This window comes from Rhinatrema bivittatum, chromosome 9, assembly GCF_901001135.1.
Source record: "Rhinatrema bivittatum chromosome 9, aRhiBiv1.1, whole genome shotgun sequence".
NCBI lineage: Eukaryota > Metazoa > Chordata > Amphibia > Gymnophiona > Rhinatrematidae > Rhinatrema > Rhinatrema bivittatum.
Window position 1 is genome coordinate 194,087,274 of NC_042623.1, and position 20,016 is coordinate 194,107,289.

At 50.2% G+C, this 20,016-nt stretch overlaps 1 protein-coding gene across 2 annotated transcripts in view; it reads right to left on the reverse strand.

Annotated features, from left to right (window-relative positions):
• UGGT1 (UDP-glucose glycoprotein glucosyltransferase 1) overlaps positions 1 to 20,016 on the reverse strand; it is a 246,543-nt gene that overhangs the window by 194,982 nt on the left and 31,545 nt on the right. For both annotated transcript variants that reach the window (XM_029615446.1, XM_029615445.1), the window contains exon 7: positions 11,983 to 12,079. In XM_029615446.1, coding sequence (XP_029471306.1) covers positions 11,983 to 12,079 — 97 coding nt within the window. The remainder of the gene's footprint in view (positions 1 to 11,982; positions 12,080 to 20,016) is intronic.

The window sequence follows — 20,016 nt, forward strand, 5'->3', positions numbered from 1 at the left end:
TTCCCTCACTACCACATCTACTACATACAAGCACAAAGCCCTACTCCCCAAAAAGCACCTCTCACAACCCCTCCCAAACACACAACAGCCTAACCACCCAAAAACCAACACTCGTCCACTCCCCCAGATAACCCATACACACACAACTCCACATAACCCCCACATATATGACCCCCCACCTCTCTAAACACACATCTCCACCACCCAAATGCAAACATCCCTCCGCACACTCAAAACCCACCAACCCCCACACACAACTCAAACTCTCCATCCCCCCCCCCCCCCCCCAACCCACACGTATCCCTTCCACAAATCTATGTTGGAAAGCATCCCTGAAGCCTTCCCTGCATGTTGGTTCAATTCTAGTCCCATTTCTCTCTCTCGCCCTTCTCCTAATGTATCTGCCACCGTCTCTACTTGTCAAACTGTGTTAGGTTCCTGGATAGTTCAACACCATCTTATGCTAAACCCCCTCCAAAATTTTTTATTTTTATTTTTTATTTATTTAATTTTATATACCGACAGCCGTTTGCACATCGTGCCGGTTTACAGATAACTTACAAACCAAAAAATATATAGGCAAAGCCTTTACAAGGAACAGTGTGTAACAAACAATAGTAACAGAGTAAATAACTTGATAACTAAGGGAGGGAGGGGTGGGGGTGATTGCGACAAAGGAGGGGGTAGGGGGGGGTGAGAACAGATACATGAGGAAAAAATATGTACAGGGAATCAATGGGGAAATGATATGTACATAGGCTATATACAAAATTTGTCTAAGCGCATGGCCAACAGTGAAAGAAGTGAGAAGATGTGTGCGGTTCTGCTAGGTGGCAATTTATTATGTGCAGGAGGTTAAGTGTGGGGTTTGTAGTTCCTTCGAGAGGGTGGGTGGGGGTCCTGTAGTGGGGGTGTTGATATGAGAGGGAGGTTGGGTTTGAGTGCTAGTAGGTGATGGTGATGATTGGGGGTATGCTTGGAGGAAGAGCCAGGTTTTGAGTTTCTTTTTGAAGGTGAGTGTGGAGGTTTCGGTGCGTAGGTCAGGAGGCATGGAGTTCCACAGGGATGGGCCTGCGAGGGAAAGGGCCCTATTGGTGGTGGAGATGAGTCTTGTGGATTTTATGGAGGGGGGAATAAGGGTTCCACGAAGAGAGGAGCGGGTGGGTCTTGTGGAGATACGAGGTAGAAAAGGTGGGTTTAGCCAGTTGTAATGTTCGTTAATAATACTTTTGTGGATGAGGGTAAGGGTCTTGTATATAATTCGTGAGTGGATGGGAAGCCAATGGAGATTAATGAGGGTGGGAGTAATGTGATCTTTCTTATTGACATTGGTGAGGATGCGTGCAGTAGCGTTTTGAAGGAGTTGGAGAGGTCTGATGTGGGTAGCAGGGAGTCCAAGTAGGAGTGCGTTGCAATAATCAATTTTTGAAAAAATTAAGGATTGAAGTACTGTGCGGAAATCATGGAAGTAGAGAAGGGGTTTGAGTTTTTTAAGGGATTGTAGTTTGAAGTAGCAGCTGCTAAGGATAGATTTGATATATGGTTTGAAGGTTAGTTGGTTGTCAAGTATAACACCCAGGTTTCTTGTGTTAGAGAGAAAGTTAGGAGGCTGGAGAGTGGAGGGACAGGGTATGGGTGCATGTCTAGAGGAGATGAGGAGGAGTTCAGTTTTTTGCGGGTTAAGGGCAAGGTGCATGTCGGTGAGTAGTTGGTTTATGGAGGCGAGAATGGTGTTCCATGTATGGAGTGCAGTGAGTACAGTGTTTGTGAAGGGAATGAGGATTTGTACATCATCTGCGTAGATGAAGTGTGTAATACCAAGGTTGGAGAGGAGGTTTGTGAGGGGGAGCATGTAAATGTTAAATAGGGTGGAAGAGAGGGAGGATCCTTGGGGGACGCCACAGTCGAGATTAACAGGGGGGGGATGTGAAGTTGTCGGTGAGGACTGTGTTGGTGCGGTTTTGGAGGAAGGACTTTATCCAGGAGAGGGCAGTACCTGAGATACCTATACTGGTGAGAGTGTTGATGAGGATGTTATGATTTACGGTATCGAAGGCGGCAGATATATCTAGCATGGCAATGAGATAGGAGTTTCCGGCATCCATTCCTTTGATGATGGTATCGGTAAGGGAGAGGAGTAGGGATTCCGTGCTGAGGTGTTTACGGAAACCATGTTGTGTTGGTGGGAGTATGTTGGATTGTTCTAGGTGGTCAGAGAGGCGGGAGTTTACTAGTTTCTCAATGATTTTGGAGAGGAAAGGGAGATTGGAGATAGGACGGAGGTTGGATAGGTTGGAAGGGTCAAGGGAGGGTTTTTTTAGGATGGGTTTGACCACGGCTTGTTTCAGGGAGTTAGTTACCTGACCGTGTTCTAGGGAGCAGTTCACGATTTTGGAGAGTGAAGTGGCTATTGTTTTAGGAATAGCGAGTAGTAGTTTAGTAGGGATGGTTTCTGAGGGGTGGGAAGAGGGTCTCATCTTTTTTAAGATGTTTTCTATTTCTAGTGTTGAGGAGGGTTCAAAGGAAGAGAGGATGTTGGGTGTGTAAGGGGTGGGGGGGGTTATACTATTTGTGTTGGGGGAATTTTTGGTATTAGGGGTAAACTTGGCGGTGATGTTAGATATTTTGTTCTTAAAGAAGAGGGCAATTTCATTGCATCGGGTCTGTGTGGAGGGGACTTGGGGTGTAGACACGTTGGATTTGGTAAGATTTGAGACTAGGGAAAAAAGTGCCTTTGGATTGAATTGGAGGTGGTGAATTTTCTTGGCATAGTATTCCTTTTTTGTTGTTTGAATGGCGTTTCTATATGCATGCATGAGTTGGTAATAGATGGTTTTTGTGGCAGTAGTGGGATGTTTGCGCCAGTGTCTTTCTGCTGTTCTAAGTTGGATTTTTTGGGTTTTGAGTGTCTGGGTATACCAGGGTTTTTTAGATAATTTAGATTGGGTGATTGTTTTTTGAATGATTGGGCATAAGTTGTTAGCGATTTTCTGGGTAGTTTCTGTCCAGGAGGATATGGCACTATCTGCTGTCTCTAGGTCAATGTGATTTGGGATGTTGGAGCAAGCCGTAGCAAGCGTCTCTATAGGGCAGGTTTTGCGAAATTGGAAGGATTTAGGCTGGGGAGGAGAGGAGGTGGAAGGGGTTGGTAGAGAGAGAGTTGTGTTAATGATGGAATGGTCAGACCAGGGAACAGGCAGGCATGTGGGGGAGTGGATGACGTTGATGAGTGAGTTGGTGAAAATGAGGTCAAGGGTATGACCGGCTTTGTGGGTTGGGGAGTGGATAAGTTGGGTAAGGCCCATTGCGTCTAAGGATGAGATGAAGGCTTCGCATGTAGGGGATTGTGGGGTGGAGTCGACATGCAGGTTAAAGTCGCCAAGGAGTATCGTGGGGATGTCGGGAGAGAGGGAGATGGTGAGGAGTTCGATGAGGGGGGAGGGGTCTTTTTCTAGTAGACCAGGAGGGGTATATATAAGGCAGATTTGTAGAGATTGTGATTTGAAGAAGCCTACTTCGTATTGGTTGGGAATATTGCAGGTTTGTGAGGTGAGCTTGAATTCTTTTTTGGCTATGAGGAGTAGGCCCCCTCCTCTTTTCTTTTTTCGGGGGATGGAGAAAATGTCATAGGTGTCAGAAGGTAATTGGTTAATGAGGGGGGTGTCGCAGGGTTTGAACCAGGTTTCAGTTACTGCAAAGATTTCTGGTTTGGAGTCAGTTAGAATATCATGGAGGAGGTGTGTTTTTTGTTTTAGGGATTGGGCATTAATGAGTAGAAGGGAAATGAGGGAGATGGTGAGGGCTTGGGAGGTGGGAGATATGGGGATGGAGGTCAGACGCCTTTTTTGAGTGTTGTGGTGGCTGTAGGTGGGGAGGGATAATTTTGGTGGCTGTAGGGTGGGAGGGCTAGTTTTGAGGGGTGTCCGAGTGGGTAAATGGGGGTAAATAGGGTGTCCGAATGGGTAAATGGGGGGGCAGAGGTAAGCGTGTGGGGGCATTATTGGGTGGAAGGCTAGTAGAGGTGTATTGGAGAGGAGGATAACTTGTGAAATGCAGGCACCGTAATGCAATTAAACAGATAAAAGCAATTGTAGTAGGTTAATGCAGGTGTATACACTGTACTGTAAGAGAACAGATTAAAGCAGCTTAAACAAACTAGTGCACTTGGTCGGATTAGTGCAGTTAGAGTATATGAGAAGCAGTTGATAGGAGTAATGCAGGTGAGTAGATTACAGTAAAGGAACAAAACAACTGCAGTTGAACATGGTAGGCAGGCAATTAGATACGTTAAATTATGTTATGAAGTGCAGATACTGTAAGGTAAGTTGGCTGAGAGAAGTGAGGTGAAGGGGGCACACTTACGTTTGATACGCTTGAAGTGACGGAACACAGTATTGGAAAATTTATCATAGGGGGGCTGAACTTTGTGAGCGGTCCATGGCCTGTCCTTAGTGGGAGTGTTCTCTTGGTGCGAATTCTTGTCCCCAAATGACAGGCGGCAAATTATGGCAGGGTGTTCTTGGCCTTAGTCAACTTGCTGGATGCAGTTTAGGAGGTATAGTGGGGTGCTGCTCGGGGCGAACCGAAGGGGCGAAACAAAGGGGCAGGCCCCTTTGTCGCGCTCCTTCGGCGCGACAAAGGGGCCTGCCCCTTCCTTTGAGGTTGCTCCCTGCCCCTTCCTTTGAGGTTGCTCCCTGCCCCTTCCTTTGAGGTTGCTCCCTGCCCCTTCCTTTGAGGTTGCTCCCTGCCCCTTCCTTTGAGGTTGCTCACCTTAAGATTCCATTGCATTTTCCTTTTCTGACAAAGCCATAGAATGTATAGCTCGCTTTTCCCCCAAATTACAAATCAGTTCAAAGCGGTTTCATGATAAAAGTAAATATAAACAAAATCAATCACAATTTGCACCATCCCGGTTCAATCCCCAAGAACTCCACCAGATGGAGACAGAGAAAAAAAAGTTAAAAATCTCAGTTCATGAAGTACAATAGCATCACATTACAGTCTTCAAGAGTGTACATTCCCAATCTCCATATCATCCCCCAAAATACATCCTTAAAAGTGTATCACATGAGGTCGCATGACGCACTAGAAGAGGCAGCTCCTGGTCAGTACCCGATACATTTACAATTTGTTAAAATTTTAGCAGACCTAAAATTACTTCTCTCCTCTACTTCTCGAGTATAGGACGTGAAAACATTTGCCCCACCTACTGTAAGCAAGTTTAGAGGTGCAGGGGCCTGTCTGCTACAGGACACTTTCAGCTGTCCTCCCGCTTTATTTCACGATCCTAAGCTCAGGAAAAAGACAACGTGTTCTCCTCATAAACAGACTTTTATTTATCAGATTTGGCAGGACATAGCATTTAGAAAATAACAATTCCTGTCTTTAACATCCTGGCCACTAAGCACCAGTTTTCCCTAACGAGAGTTCTGTACCATGGGTGGTTACAACATGCCATAAACCTTAGCCTGCTTAATATGTTAACTTACTTGCCCCTGGTCCGGACTTCAGGCGACCTCCCCTATTTACCTCTGAAGCAGGCCGAGCTGGAGAATGTGGACAGGTGAGGAGACTTGACTCTGGGACGGGGGGTTCTGGAAGAACTACCAGCTGTCTGGGACTTGCTTCTGGGTCCCTTCCCATACTGGCAGTGCTGTCGGGCTGTTCTCGGCTCCCCATTGCCTCAGACTGCTCACCATCGTCAGGGCATCTCCTCTTTCCAGTCTCCTGGCCACATCTAGTCTTCTCCTTCCTCTACAGCAGAGAGTGCTGGTCTGCTTCGGACTCCCCTTTCACTCTTTCTTTCTGGGTCACTCTCAGGGTTCGCTCCCCAGCCTCCAGGGGGTCGTTCACTTCCAGGGTTGCTTTTTCCTCCTTATTTGATCCCCTGTCTTATACTTTTCAGCTGATAAATATGCATAAGCTCATACATAATCGTGGTGGGTGGAGGGTCTTTGCCTTATTGCAGGTCTTTTTCCCCAGTACCTACCTATTTCTTCGGAAGGGTCCTGCCATGTTGCAAGGTCTTTCTCCCCCTCCCTATTTCTTTGGGGGGAGAACTGCCACGTCTGAATGCCAAGCTGTTATGCCAGAGTGTTTTTTTCCATTTCCGACTGCCTCCCCCTTTCTTCTAATGGTGGGGTTCTTTCTGATCTCTGGACTTGTTGAGTTGATCCAAGACTCCTGCTTAGGGGCTTAGCTGCTTTATTGTCCTTCTGTCTTCTTTTTTATTTAAACAGGCATTTACAAACAGGCAGATCTAGATAACGTATCCTTCAGTGTAAAATTCTCATCAGGGCAAGATCTCTTGTTTTTCCACTGAGACAGTGCTTGGACTGTCAGGATTTGGTCTGCATATTTTTCTGCAGATAAGCAGGCTGAATTAGCCATGACTTTGGGGAATTTCCTCCGGTCCTCTAGGTGGCAGAATTTTCTCAAAGCACACGGAGCTGTTCTCTATGTGCCCATGTGGGAGTATCTCCCATGTGACTCTCATCCTGCCTCAGTCTGTTCTTTCTGCATTGCTGGGTGCATGCAGAGCTCTTTCTCTCTTACTTTATTTAGTTACCTTCATTTGCTGTCAGACCAGATGTCGAGTCCACTCCGGGGCCCACATGGAACTTCCATGAGAGAGGGCCTCTTCGTCAAGGCCCTATGGCGAGCCGGGGACTCTGTTAAGCACCCCATGCCGGTTCAGAGTGGAGCATCATGGAATGTCCATCCACTCGATGCATCCGATTGCTTCCAGCCACCTGAAACGCTTCCAGCCACTCGAAGCATCGAAGCACTTTTCGGCCGAACCTTACACATCGGTGCGCCTCATCGAAGCTGAGGCTTCCACATGCTTCATCGATGCGATGCATCCAATGCAGTGAGACATTTGCGTCGAAGCGTCGGTGTGACTGGTTGAAGCCTGGGCATCGGCTCATTTGGCAGCGGGTATCTTCTCATTTGGGGATCCCAAGCTGCGTACCTCCCTTCGCCGGCACAGAAGTGTTGCGACCTGATTGAGGTGCAGGGGAAGGTTGGCCAATGCATCAACATGCTGACCTGTGGAGGCATCGCTCTAACATAAATATAGGCAAGACCTAGGAGGCCGGCCAGCAGGTGTACGTGGTCTTACCTTGTTAGGCCTCATCGGAGGAGATCATCGCCAGTCAGTGAGATGACTGTAGCACTTCCGAGATAGGCTTACACGGGAAGAGTTTCTCAAAGGGGCCTATGTTCAAAATTCTCTGACTGAACACCTCTCTGATCAGGATGACAGAGAGGTGAGGCTGTCAGTCCATCTTGCTTACATGTATGGGTTGAACCATCCTCTTGTCTAAGAAGGAAGAATAAGTTATCTCCTGTCCAGTGCAGTGGTCATGTCGATTGAGGTTGCCTGACCCCAGGATGGAGGTTCTTGCCTTTTTACGACCGCTTCTGATATTGACGAAGCAGTGTTGTGATTGGGGCGCCAGTGATCCTGTCACAGCGCTGAGGAAGCTGGCCTCACTATAAGTCACATGGGGCCCAAACCCCTCAACTCATTGGAGAAAGGAATGACTTAGGGCTGTAACAATGTGTTACAGACCGGGAAAACGAAGTGCCAAATTCGGCAAGTTTCTTTGGCAGCCCTGGGCAACAGTCGGCATAAAGGAAAACAAAATGTGACTACCCAAATCCAAGGACCATGGTCTGCGGCTGGATTAGTGGCGGGGCACAGTGCCCAGCCAGCAAGGGTCAACCAGTCGGAAAATGATAGCAGTGTCAGCGTTGCAATTTATATGTAACCTGCTAATAATCGAGGCAGGCAACATGGGGATGCAATGCCTATCCTCCTCACCAGGCCAGATCAACATATGACGAGTGTAAGGTGGCAACTCTGGTGCTAGTCACCCTCCACGGCGGCCCAAAGGAGGGCCATCCGCCAACAGATGTACCACGCCCATATACATCAGATTCAAACCCAAGCAATTCCGGTGAGGGCAGTAATCATGGCCCAAACAGGTGACCAGAGGACGATCCCCTATACAGACGAAGGAGGAGGACTGACTCCGGAGTCAGCCGCCAAGAAGCAGGAATCATCTGGCAGTAGACAGGAGCCCAGGCCTCACACTCTGAATAGCCACAGCCTGTGCAGGGTTCCACAGTAGACAGATGTGGTGACAACTTACTCCTGAGAATGGGAATCTAGCCCTGTAGTGGCAGGCTACCTCGTCAGGCAGGGGACCGCCCTAGTACATCTTGGTCACCAAAAGTAATAGGGAATCCAAGCTTCCCCGTCTGCCCACATGGGATTCGCCTACTACAAGATGCTTCCCTCTTCCCAGAGATGAAGAGACTACCGTATAATTTCCTCGTATCCCGCATACAACGAGGACCACTCAGAGACGAAGCTCAAATTGGATCGGTATCACACTTAGGACCTCAATGGTCCACGGAGACCGTGGGACGCTTGCCTGGTTTGTCCACCCATTGGTAAGTTAACGCCCATGGATGTATATGAAACCTGCTGTCAGGATGGATGATCCTTCCTCCACCCGATGCACTCCTGCTAGCATCCAACATTGGGGAGGTTGAAGGACACAACAACATACCTGAACCTATCGATCCAGTAGCGGCATAGGGGGGTCTTCCAGTAAGTACCCTGCCTGGAAGGACTACCATGGTAATTGCGCCAAGCACACAAGATGGAGAACACAGATCGAACCTTCTCTGCTACCCCGGAAGTGTGTAGAAGATTTTCTCCCCCATGCCGGGCAAGAAAGGCAACGGCATCGGACAGGCGCGTCAGTGCCATCGCAGCCTATCATCTCCTCAGTATGACTCCCTGGTGTCATACCTAGCGTTGAACTCCAGATTACTGAAGAACCCTCCGGCTATATCAGCGGTCAAGAAGAGTGGTCCCATGAAACTCTAGCCTGAGCCTGACTCAACCCAGGTTTCTGCTATATGCATCGTCAGACAGCTGTCACCAGGGACATCGTGCCGGGGAAATTCACAAGGCTTTACCTTTGACTTTCACAAAATCATTTTTAGACCCGAAGGGCAAATTCATAATTCTAGAAATTGTCCTCTATGGGAAGTAAATGATGCTGGCTAATGTGTATGGGCCTTATGATCACCAAACTGACTTTTAATGTAATTTCTTTGCCTTGTTGACAACTTTCGATATTAGTTTCGTGGTCTTGAAAGGGCAATTGGCCACCCATTTTCATGAAGCTGATAGAGCTGGACTACCATCAGGCAGGAGTGAAATGCATGGTTAATGCTGTAGTGCAGTTATTTGGTTTGAGGGAGAGACTGTAATCCTAATGGCCTTCATTATACGTACTATTCCCTCCAGCACAAGACTCAGAGTCGTATAAATCATTTTCTCTGCAATTCATTGGCGGTGGCTAAAGTCAGGGACAGCAACATTTTGCCATGCTACCTCTTGGATCACCACCCAGTTTCGCTGACTTTGGAGATCTTTGATTCTAACTCTGGTGCACATAGGTGGAGACCCAATCTTTCTTTTCTGAAGAGCACCAGCATATCGATCCAGTAAAGTGCGGCCGCATTTACCCCGCTCCTAACTCGCGTTCTACTCACTTTCCGGCCGCGTTAGCCCTTCCTGCGATACACTATCCCCTTTAACCTACTCCTACCGCGTCCTAAAATCCTCGGGCAACCCCTTCCGCACGCGGCATGTATATTGCATGCAAACAAAGGAATTAGCTATTCCCTACCATCCAGTAACGCGCGCCCCGACTATCCCTTTTTTACCCTGCCGTTTTGCCGCGCGTTTAACCTGCTAACTTACCGCCTACCCCTACCCCTGCGTTAGAGGCAGGGGTAAGGGTAGGCGGCAAACTTTCCCCCAGCCCCCGCTCTCCTGCCCTGGCCGCGTCCATGGGTGCTGGTCTCCGGGGCAGTCCCAGTCCTCTCCCCTCCTCCAGAAGCAACAAAAGCAAAAAAAAAAATCGAAAAAAAAAGTTGCAAGAGAGAGAGGGGAGAGAGGACGGGCAATCCTACGCTCGGGATGGCCAGTCCCTCACCCCTCCTCCCGAGGCAAGGCGCGAAAAGCAGCCTTGCTCCGGGAGGAGGGGAGAGAGGACTGGCAGTGTGAAGCGACCAAGCGACTTACTTTTTTTTGCAGCCCTCCGGAGACGGCCATCAGCAGAAAAGGATCGCGGCTCCCCTCCCCTGCCTCCTGGCGAAGATGGACGCCTGCACGGGGGAAAGCGGCCCCTGTGCGTGCAATTGGCCGCTCAAGACGTGACGTCACGTGCCGTGACGCCAAACGTCGTGACGTCACGTCTTGAGCGGCCAATTGCACGCACAGGGGCCGCTTTCTCCCGTGCAGGCGTCCATCTTCGCCGGGAGCAGCGATCCATTTCTGCTGATGGCCGTCTCCTCCGCAGGGCTGCAAAAAAAAGTAAGTCGCTTGGTCGCTTCACACTGCCAGTCCTCTCTCCCCTCCTCCCGGAACAAGGCTGCTTTTCGCGCCTTGCCTCGGGAGGAGGGGAGAGGGACTGGCCATCCCGAGCGTAGGATTGCCCGTCCTCTCTCCCCTCGCTCTTGCTACTTTTTTTTTCACTTTACACTGCCAGTCCTGTCTCCCCTCCTCCCGGAGCAAGGCTGCTTTCGCGCCTTGCTTCGGGAGGAGGGGAGAGGGCTGACAATCACCAGCCCGCCGGCTCCCACCTCGATGACAGCCCGCCAGATGAACGCGCGCCCGCCGGCTCCCACCGCCGCCGCCTGGATAAACGCGCACCCGCCAGTTCCCACCGCCGCCTGGATAAACGCGCGCCCGCCGGCTCCCGCCGCGCCTGGATGAACGCACGCCCACCCGCCCGCCGGCTACCGCCTCGATGACAGCCCGCCGGCTACCACCTCGATGAACTCGCTCCCGCCTCAAACGCGCGCCCGCCGGCTCTCACCAGTAAGTTAACTTTTTTTACACTTTTGTTTTTTACACTTTTGTTTTAATTTTCGCCTGCGCCGTGCTTCGGGAGTGGGGGAACCATCCACTTCCTGGTACCTGTCATTTCAAATGTCAGTTGAAATGACATTTGAAATGACAGGTACCAGCGCACCCAGGATACTGTATAGGCGCTGTATTAAGCGCCTATACAGTAAAATGGGTTGCGCGGGCCTAACCCTTCGCAGACGCGGCTTGCATTTGCAAGCAATTTAAATAGAGTATCGAGCGGTATGTGAGCAGGACTGTGCGTGCGGGGAACGAGGGTGCGCCCGGCACTGCCGCACTCTTTCTAACGCGGCCTTGCTGTATCGACCTGCAGGTTTGGGGAAATGGTTCAAGAGGCCACTGCAGACTTTAACAACCTTCATCCACTGGACAAAAGTACCATCCTACCCTAAGATGTGAAACTTGGAAGTAGTTTAGGGGGTAGATAATAGCCTATGCCAGCTATTTCAACAAGCAGATACTTCATAGACAGGATACTTCATAGACATACCATTTGTCATCTTGAAGAACAGCATAAAAAAAGACCGTTCTACTAAAATATATCTTAAGCTGAGTATAGCTAGAGACAAATTAGTTTCTAGAACTTTGACTAGGCACACTGAGCATGCCCAACATGCCACTATACACGTGTCCATGCAGGGTCCCCCTTCACTCTCGTAACATTGAATTACGAAGAAGCTGAGGTGGGGACATAGGTTTTGAAAAGGAAGGATAGGAAGAAGAGAAAAAGAATCCAGAAGAACTCCCAAAAAAATAGATTTAAAAAATGAGCAAAAATAAGTACAAACAAGTACTAAACTAAGCACAAAAAAGAACAATCATAAGCAAAATTAAGAAAAAAAATTCCTGACTTCGAAAAACATCTGGCTGGTGCTCAAATTCCTTCCTAATAGATTTCAGCCAGTTTTCCTGTGACCCCAAAACAAAGCATATCCTATGACTATCAACTAGTCCCCACAGATATCGGAGACAAATGACTTTTTCCCACCCCCATTTGTTTTCACTTTTAAATGGCAATTCACCTTTCACCTGAGTATCATCTTTGGCCTTATACTCTGTGCTTTTGATGGCCAGTTCCACTCCGTAACCTGAAAGGTACACCTTCTCGTTACTGGGTCTCTGCAAGCAAATAAAAATTCAAAATAAGTTTTACAGTAACAAGTACTGCTAATGCAAGGGACAAACTGAGAGGAGACCAAGTTTCTGTACGTAGAGTATGCTTAGAAATGGCATTCACTTGTGATCTATATGATAAATCCCACCACAACAAATGAAGTCAGATTCCAAATGTGCTGTTTTTCACAGCTCTCAAGCTGGGATGGGGATGTAGTGTCTTTGCAGTGCTTTAGAAATAGCTCACTTTCTTTATATTTTCATGTGACCGTAATGGGGCTTCATCCTCTTACCCCTCTGCAAATTTTCTGACCCAGCTAGAGAACTTTTCACCTGCCCACATTTTCTGATTTACATATGGTACTGGAGACCCATAATCCCAATGCACACAATTCACAATTGACTGCTGCAGTGTGCTGCAGCAGTCAAAAAAGCAAATAGAATGTTAGGAATTATTAGGAAAAGGAAAATTAGTTCTTACCTGATAATTTTCGTTCCTGTAGTACCACGGATCAGTCCAGACACCTGGGTTGTGACTCCGCACCAGCAGATGGAGACAGAGCAAAACTTGACGGGATCCCTACATATAGTAAGGTGCCACCCACAGCCCCTCAGTTGAACATAATGTCAAAGCGAGATAAACAACAAGACTAACTAACTATGCAAACACCATAATTGAGGCCGGTTCACAACAGCCCCTCCAGCTGGAACCGGAAACCTCAGAACCATAGTAACCATGGTCGGAACTCAAAATGCAGAAGCCTGCAAAAATACTGAAATCAACCGAGCAGACTCTCTCTCTTTCAAGCATGACCAAACTACACAGACGGGCGGGAGCCTGGACTGATCCGTGGTACTACAGGAACGAAAATTATCAGGTAAGAACTAATTTTCCTTTCCCTGTACGTACCCGGATCAGTCCAGACACCTGGGATGTACCAGAGCAAATTACCTAGGGTGGGAAGCAGAGAGTCCCGCTCGGAGAACACTCGCTCCAAACCCCTGCGACTCAGCTGCCTGGACATCAAGTCTGTAATGCCTAGTGAAAGTGTGCAACGATTTCCACGTTGCTGCTCTACAGATCTCTTGTGTGGACACCCGAGAAACCTCTGCCCAGGACGTGGCCTGCGCCCGAGTCGAATGAGCGCGAAGCTCCTTGGGCGCCAACTTGCCCTGCAGGAGATACGCCGAACCAATCGCTTCCTTGAGCCAACGTGCAATCGTGGCACGCGAAGCCGCAGACCCCCTGCGAGAGCCTGAACAGAGGACAAACAGGTGGTCGGAAACCCGGAAAGGAATCGTAACTTCCAGATAACGAATTAGAATCCTGCGAACATCGAGCTTCCTTAACTCTTTCGCCCCCTTGTCCAAGTGATCCACGGTCGAAAACCCTGGAAGATCCACCGACTGATTCAAGTGAAAGGATGACACTACTTTGGGCAAAAAGGACGGAACAGTCCGCAGAGAGACACCGGTCTCCGAAAAACGCAAGAAGGGTTCCCAACAAGACACGGCCTGCAGTTCCGAAACCCGACGAGCGGAGGTAATTGCGACCAGAAAAACCGTCTTCAAAGTAAGATCCTTTAGCGTTGCCCGCTTGATCGGTTCAAACGGCGCCCTACAAAGGGCGGACAACACGCAGTTTAAGTTCCAGGATGGACAAGGATTCCTGACCGGTGAGCGTAAATGTTTAGCCCCCCGAAGAAAACGCCTGACATCCGGATGGCAAGCTAAGGACACCCCCTGGACCTTACCTCTAAGGCAACCCAGCGCAGCTATCTGGACCTTCAGGGTACTCCAGGACAGCCCCTTCGAGAGGCCCTCTTGAAGGAAAGCGAGGACCTCAGGCACAGCTGGCCGTATGGGGTTTACCTTGTGAGAACTACACCAGTCCTCAAAGACTGTCCAGACCCGCATATAGGTTAAGGACGTAGACTGTTTTCTAGCTCTCAACAACGTAGTGATCACTGCCTCAGAGTACCCCTTAGCCTTCAAGCGCGCCCTCTCAAAAGCCAAGCCGCGAGACAAAAGTGATCCGCATCCTCCAAACAGACAGGTCCTTGACGAAGAATGATTGCGTCTCCCCGAAATCGAAGCGGATTCTCCACCGCTAATCGTAGGAGGTCCGCGAACCACGGACGCCTTGGCCACTCCGGCGCCACCAATATCACCTCCGCCGGATGTAACTCGATTCGCCGCAGAACCTTGCCTATCAGGGGCCACGGAGGAAACACATAAAGTAATATGTCCGTGGGCCATGGAAGCACTAGTGCATCGACTCCTTCCGCGCCCCGCTCCCTCCGACGGCTGAAGAACCGCGGAGCCTTTGCGTTTTGAGCGGTGGCCATCAGATCCAGGTGTGGCTGACCCCACCTGGCACAGATGAGACGATATGCTACGTCCGATAGCTCCCACTCTCCTGGATCCAGCCGATGTCGGCTGAGGAAGTCCGCTTGGATGTTGTCTACGCCGGCGATGTGAGACGCCGCTATGCTGCTGAGATGTTGCTCCGCCCAGCACATCAGCTGACTCGCTTCCTCCACCACTTGCTGGCTCCTCGTTCCTCCCTGACGGTTGATATAGGCCACTGTGGTCGCGTTGTCCGACAAAACCCGGACCGCCCGGTCCCGTATCCACGGGAGAAAAGCTCGCAACGCCAGCGCCACCGCCTTGGTCTCTAACCGATTGATGGACCACCGCGACTGCTGGCTCGACCACAGACCTTGCACCAAGCGTCCCCCACAGACCGCTCCCCAACCTGAGAGACTGGCGTCCGTCGTGACCACCGTCCAAGTGGGCAGGATCAGAGAAACCCCGCACGTCAGATGGCCGGTGCAGAGCCACCACTGCAGGCTGGCCCTGGCGCAGCCTGTGAGAGGCAGCGGCCGATGAAACTCCTCCGATGCCGGCTTCCAACGGGAAAGTAACGCTGATTGTAACGGTCGCAGATGAGCGAAAGCCCAGGGGACCAAGGCGAGCGTCGACGCCATGGAACCCAACACCATCAGGTAATCGCAGACCAATGGGCATCGCATGGCCAACAGGCGTCTCACCTGCCCCTGGAGCTTGATCACCCTCTCCTGGGTCAGAGACACCGTGGTTCTCTCGGTGTCGAACAATGCCCCCAGGTATTCCAACCTCTGGGTGGGCTGTAACTGACTCTTGGCTAGGTTGACCACCCAGCCCAGCGACCGCAAGAGCTGCAGGACCCTGGAAATCGCCTGCCGACACTCGATCTCGGATTTGGCCCAAATGAGCCAATCGTCCAGGTAAGGGTGAACCAGGAGCCCTTCCCGTCGGAGCTGAGCTGCCACCACCACCATAACCTTGGTAAAGGTGCGTGGAGCCGTGGCCAGACCGAAGGGAAGAGCCCTGAATTGATAATGTCTGCCCAGGATGCAGAACCTCAAGTACTTGTGATAGGCCGGCTGAATCCCTATGTGGAGATACGCCTCCGTCAAATCCAGCGACGCTAGGAACTCACCTGGACGAACCGTGGCCACTACCGAGCAGATCGTCTCCATCTTGAAACTGGGAACACGAAGGCACCGGTTGACCCCCTTTAGGTTGAGAATTGGACGGAACGCCCCGTCCTTCTTTGGGACCACGAAATAAATGGAGTACCTTCCCATGCCCCGTTGCCTTGATGGAACGGGAGTAATGGCGCCCAGGTCTTCTAGGCGTTGGAGGGTCGCCCGCACAGCTGCTCGTTTGGAGATAGCCTTGCAGGGAGAAACGAGAAACTTGTTCCACGGCAGACGTGCAAAATCTAACGCGTAATCGTGTCTTATCACGCCTAGGACCCACTGGTCCGAAGTTATCTTGGTCCATTCCTCGTAAAACCGTTCGAGTAGTGCCCCCACGCGTGGAACGGCCTCTTGAAGCAGCGACGAGGAACAGACCTGTCGCGTATCATTGGACCGACTTGGACCCCGATCCCGCCGAGGGCCCACCTGTCCTGTTGAATTTCTTCCCACGAAAGGACTGAGACCAGGAGGAGGATCTGGTAGAGCCCGACCGGTAGGACTGTCCCGCCCCACCCGACCTCTGTGGCCTCTGGCGACGGTTAGGCCTAAAACGGTTCCTTGAAGAGAAGTTGGGCCTAGGCCTAGGCCTGTCCTCCGGCAGCTTAAAAGCCTTGTTCTCACTCAGAAACTGCATGAGATCGTCCAGCTGCTTGCCAAACAGCAGCTTCCCCTTAAAAGGCAAGGAGCCTAAATGAGCCTTAGAAGTACCATCCGCAGCCCAGTTACGGAGCCAGAGAAGACGGCGAGCCGAGACCGCCGACACCATAGCCCTGGCCGAAGTTCTCAGTAAATCGTGCATGGCATCAGCGCTGTAAGCGATCACCACCTCCAGATGATCCGCCTGAGAGGCCTCCCCATCGGAGAGACCCGCATTCGCCTGTAAATTTTGGGCCCAGCGGAGACCAGCCCGTAACGCAAAGTTGCTGCAAATGGCCGCCCTGACTCCCAGGGCTGATACTTCAAAAACCTTTTTGAGCTGCACCTCGAGTTTCCGATCCTGGACGTCTCGTAGCGCTGTGGCGCCTGTGACGGGGATGGTCGACCTCTTGGTTACTGCCGACACCGCGGCATCCACGCGTGGAAGACACAGCAACTCCAAGACATCCTCAGACAGAGGATACAGCTTATCCATAGCCTTGCTCACTTTAAGGCCCAGTTCCGGGGTATCCCATTCTCGAAAAAGAATGTCGGACGCAGAAAAATGGAAAGGAAACGCCACCGGAGGCCCAGCGAGCCCTAGAAGCACCGGATCCATATTAGCCCCCTGACGGGTTTCCACAGGTGGGGCCTCCACCCCGAGCTCCTCGAGGATCGCTGGAATAAGAGGGGATAGCTCATCCCTCTTAAAGAGGCGAACGACCTTGGGATCATCCCCATCCGCCCCCAGCGCGCCCTTGCCTGCGCCCGGCTGGGATGGACCCTGGTCATCAGGCCCCTCAGGCCCTCCTGTCGTCCCCGAGACTGACCCTTCCTCCTTCGAGGAGGTCGACTCCGATTCTGAGTCCCGGGGGATGTCTCGCGCCGGCCTCTTCTCCTTCGGAGGTTCCGACACGTCTCTAGGGCGGGCCGACCTCTTCCGGGGATGAGAACATCCTCCTGCACCCCCTGAGACTTTCCCGTGCCTGCGCCTGGACCTCTGGTACTTCGCCAGCTTTTTCAATAAAAAAGTAAAATCTTCAGAGAAGGACTCCTCCGAGTCCGAGGGTCCCTCCTCCGAGCCCAAATCTCCCGATTCTAAGGCACCCCAGGGCGCCCCCCCCCCCCCGAGGGCCGAGGCTGGGGGGAGAGCGGAGGAGGCTGGCCGCCATGTTCTATGGCTCTCCTCGTTGCCTCGCGCACAGAATCCAAAATGGCCGCCGTTCCCGCGCTAAGCGGGAACGGATCCGGCCCCTCAGCTTCGGCGGACACAGCGCGCGGTGGCGAACGGGACGTCCGGGGCCGGCCCCCCCCCGATCACCCCCCGACGGCCCCTCACCCCCGGCGAGGCAATTAGTGCACATCCCGTCCCGGGAGACCCGCGCACCGACCCGCACGCGCGGCAGGCGGAACCAACGGGCATCTCGGGCCGAAGCTGAAGAAAAAAAACTACGCCGGCTCAAAACCAAACAACCGCCCCTCCAACGCAGCGAACCGCCGAAACGAGAGGAGAGAAAGAGAGAGAGATGGCGCAGGAACAAAAACGGAAAACTTTTTTTTTTTTTTTTTTACTACTTATCCGCTGGCCAAGGTGCTGAAGGTTTCCTCGCTCCACCGGGGGTGAGTGAACCGGGCTCCCCGGTGTCACCCCCAACACTGCTGCCAGAGAGGGCCGGGTCCTCGACCCCAGCAGCGGCCTCTACCAGGGGGGGCTGATCCCCTCAGGACCTGACAACCCCCCTGGGAGGCACCTCCAACGGGAGCTTTCCTGAAAATAACTAATTCCTGAAAAAAAAAAATTCAAATTTTCCCTTTTTTTTTTTTTTTTGAAATAAAAAGAGAACCCTTAATCTAGAATCCGTGTCCTCTTCTAACCCTTTTTTTTTTTTTTTTATATATCCCTGACTAACTACAACCCCAGGGATCCCAGAGACAGTGGGTGGACCTGCCCCATCTGCTGGAGACAGAGAAAGACTGAGGGGCTGTGGGTGGCACCTTACTATATGTAGGGAGCCCGTCAAGTTTTGCTCTGTCTCCATCTGCTGGTGCGGAGTCACAACCCAGGTGTACGTACAGGGAAGGAATGGTTAATAGAACGGAAAATGTCATAATGCCTCTGTATCGCTCCATGGTGAGACCGCACCTTGAATACTGTGTACAATTCTGGTCGCCGCATCTCAAAAAAGATATAGTTGCGATGGAGAAGGTACAGAGAAGGGCAACCAGAATGATAGAGGGGATGGAACAGCTCCCCTATGAGGAAAGGCTGAAGAGGTTAGGGCTGTTCAGCTTGGAGAAGAGACGGCTGAGGGGGGATATGATAGAGGTCTTTAAGATCATGAGAGGTCTTGAACGAGGAGATGTGACTCGGTTATTTACACTTTCGAATAATAGAAGGACTGGGGGGCATTCCATGAAGTTAGCAAGTAACACATTTAAGACTAATCGGAGAAAATTCTTTTTCGCTCAACGCACAACAAAGCTCTGGAATTTGTTGCCAGAAGATGTGGCTAGTGCAGTTAGTGTAGCTGGGTTCAAAAAAGGTTTGGATAAGTTCTTGGCGGAGAAGTCCATTAATGGCTATTAATCAATTATACTTAGGGAATAGCCACTGCTATTAATTGCATCCAGTCTTCAGGTACAATGGATGATTTTAATGACAGGTTACAAATTTTAACTAATAGATCAGAAATTTCATTTTTTAGTTCCTTCAGTACCCTAGGATGCATACCATCTGGTCCAGGTGATTTATTACTCTTTAGTTTGTCAATCTGGCCTACTACATCTTCCAGGTTCACAGTGATTTCGTTCAGTTCGTCTGACACATCACCCCTGAAAACCATCTCCGGAACTGGTATCTCCCCAACATCCTCATTAGTAAACACTGAAGCAAAGAATTCATTTAGTCTTTCTGCAATGGCCTTATCTTCCCTAAGAGCCCCTTTAACCCCTTGGTCATCTAATGGTCCAATCGACTCCCTCACAAGTTTCTTGCTTCAGATATATTTAAACATTTTTTTATTATGAGTTGTTGCCTCTATGGCCAACTTCATTTCAAATTCTCTCTTCGCCTGTCTTATCAATGTTTTACACTTAACTTGGATCTCAATCACAATAACCGCCCAGTAGCTAATGTATTCCAGAAACCCTCAAAAAGTACAAACACTCACAAATCACAATAGGTTTCACTGGTCAAAATAATTCCATTTAAATCATAACCACATATCCAGTAAACTCTCATATATGCTTTGTAGGACCCGCACTTAATGAGTTTGTCTTTATACCAAACTCATAGTTATGGTTGTTGGTCCATTTGCTTTATAAGTTTTTTTGTTTTTTACTACGAGGTTTTACTAAAACCAACTGAAGCTAACACCTTCCGATATTAATCCCGCCAAGGGTGTATAATTGGAGAACGAACAAAGGAGCAAAATGTTTGTAATCCGTACGCCAAACTTTGCAATATGTTGAAAACAATCCCGTATAGATAGTCATATGAGAATCTCAAAAACTATACTCATCTGTACTTGATGAAGCAAAACAGTCCCAAGCTGTTTTGCTTCATCAAGTACAGATGAGTATTGTTTTTGGGAGGAGGTTACCAGTCCAGAAAGAGTTAATAGTCCTGACGGATTTGGCAACATGACATATTCTATCCATTATAGTTGTTTATTACGTTATAGCCATTACGCAATGGCAATACCTACTGGCCAGATTTAAGGCTCATACTGTAGAGAGTTCCAGAAGGAGCCTTGGTACATGCCCCTGGCAAAGGACTGT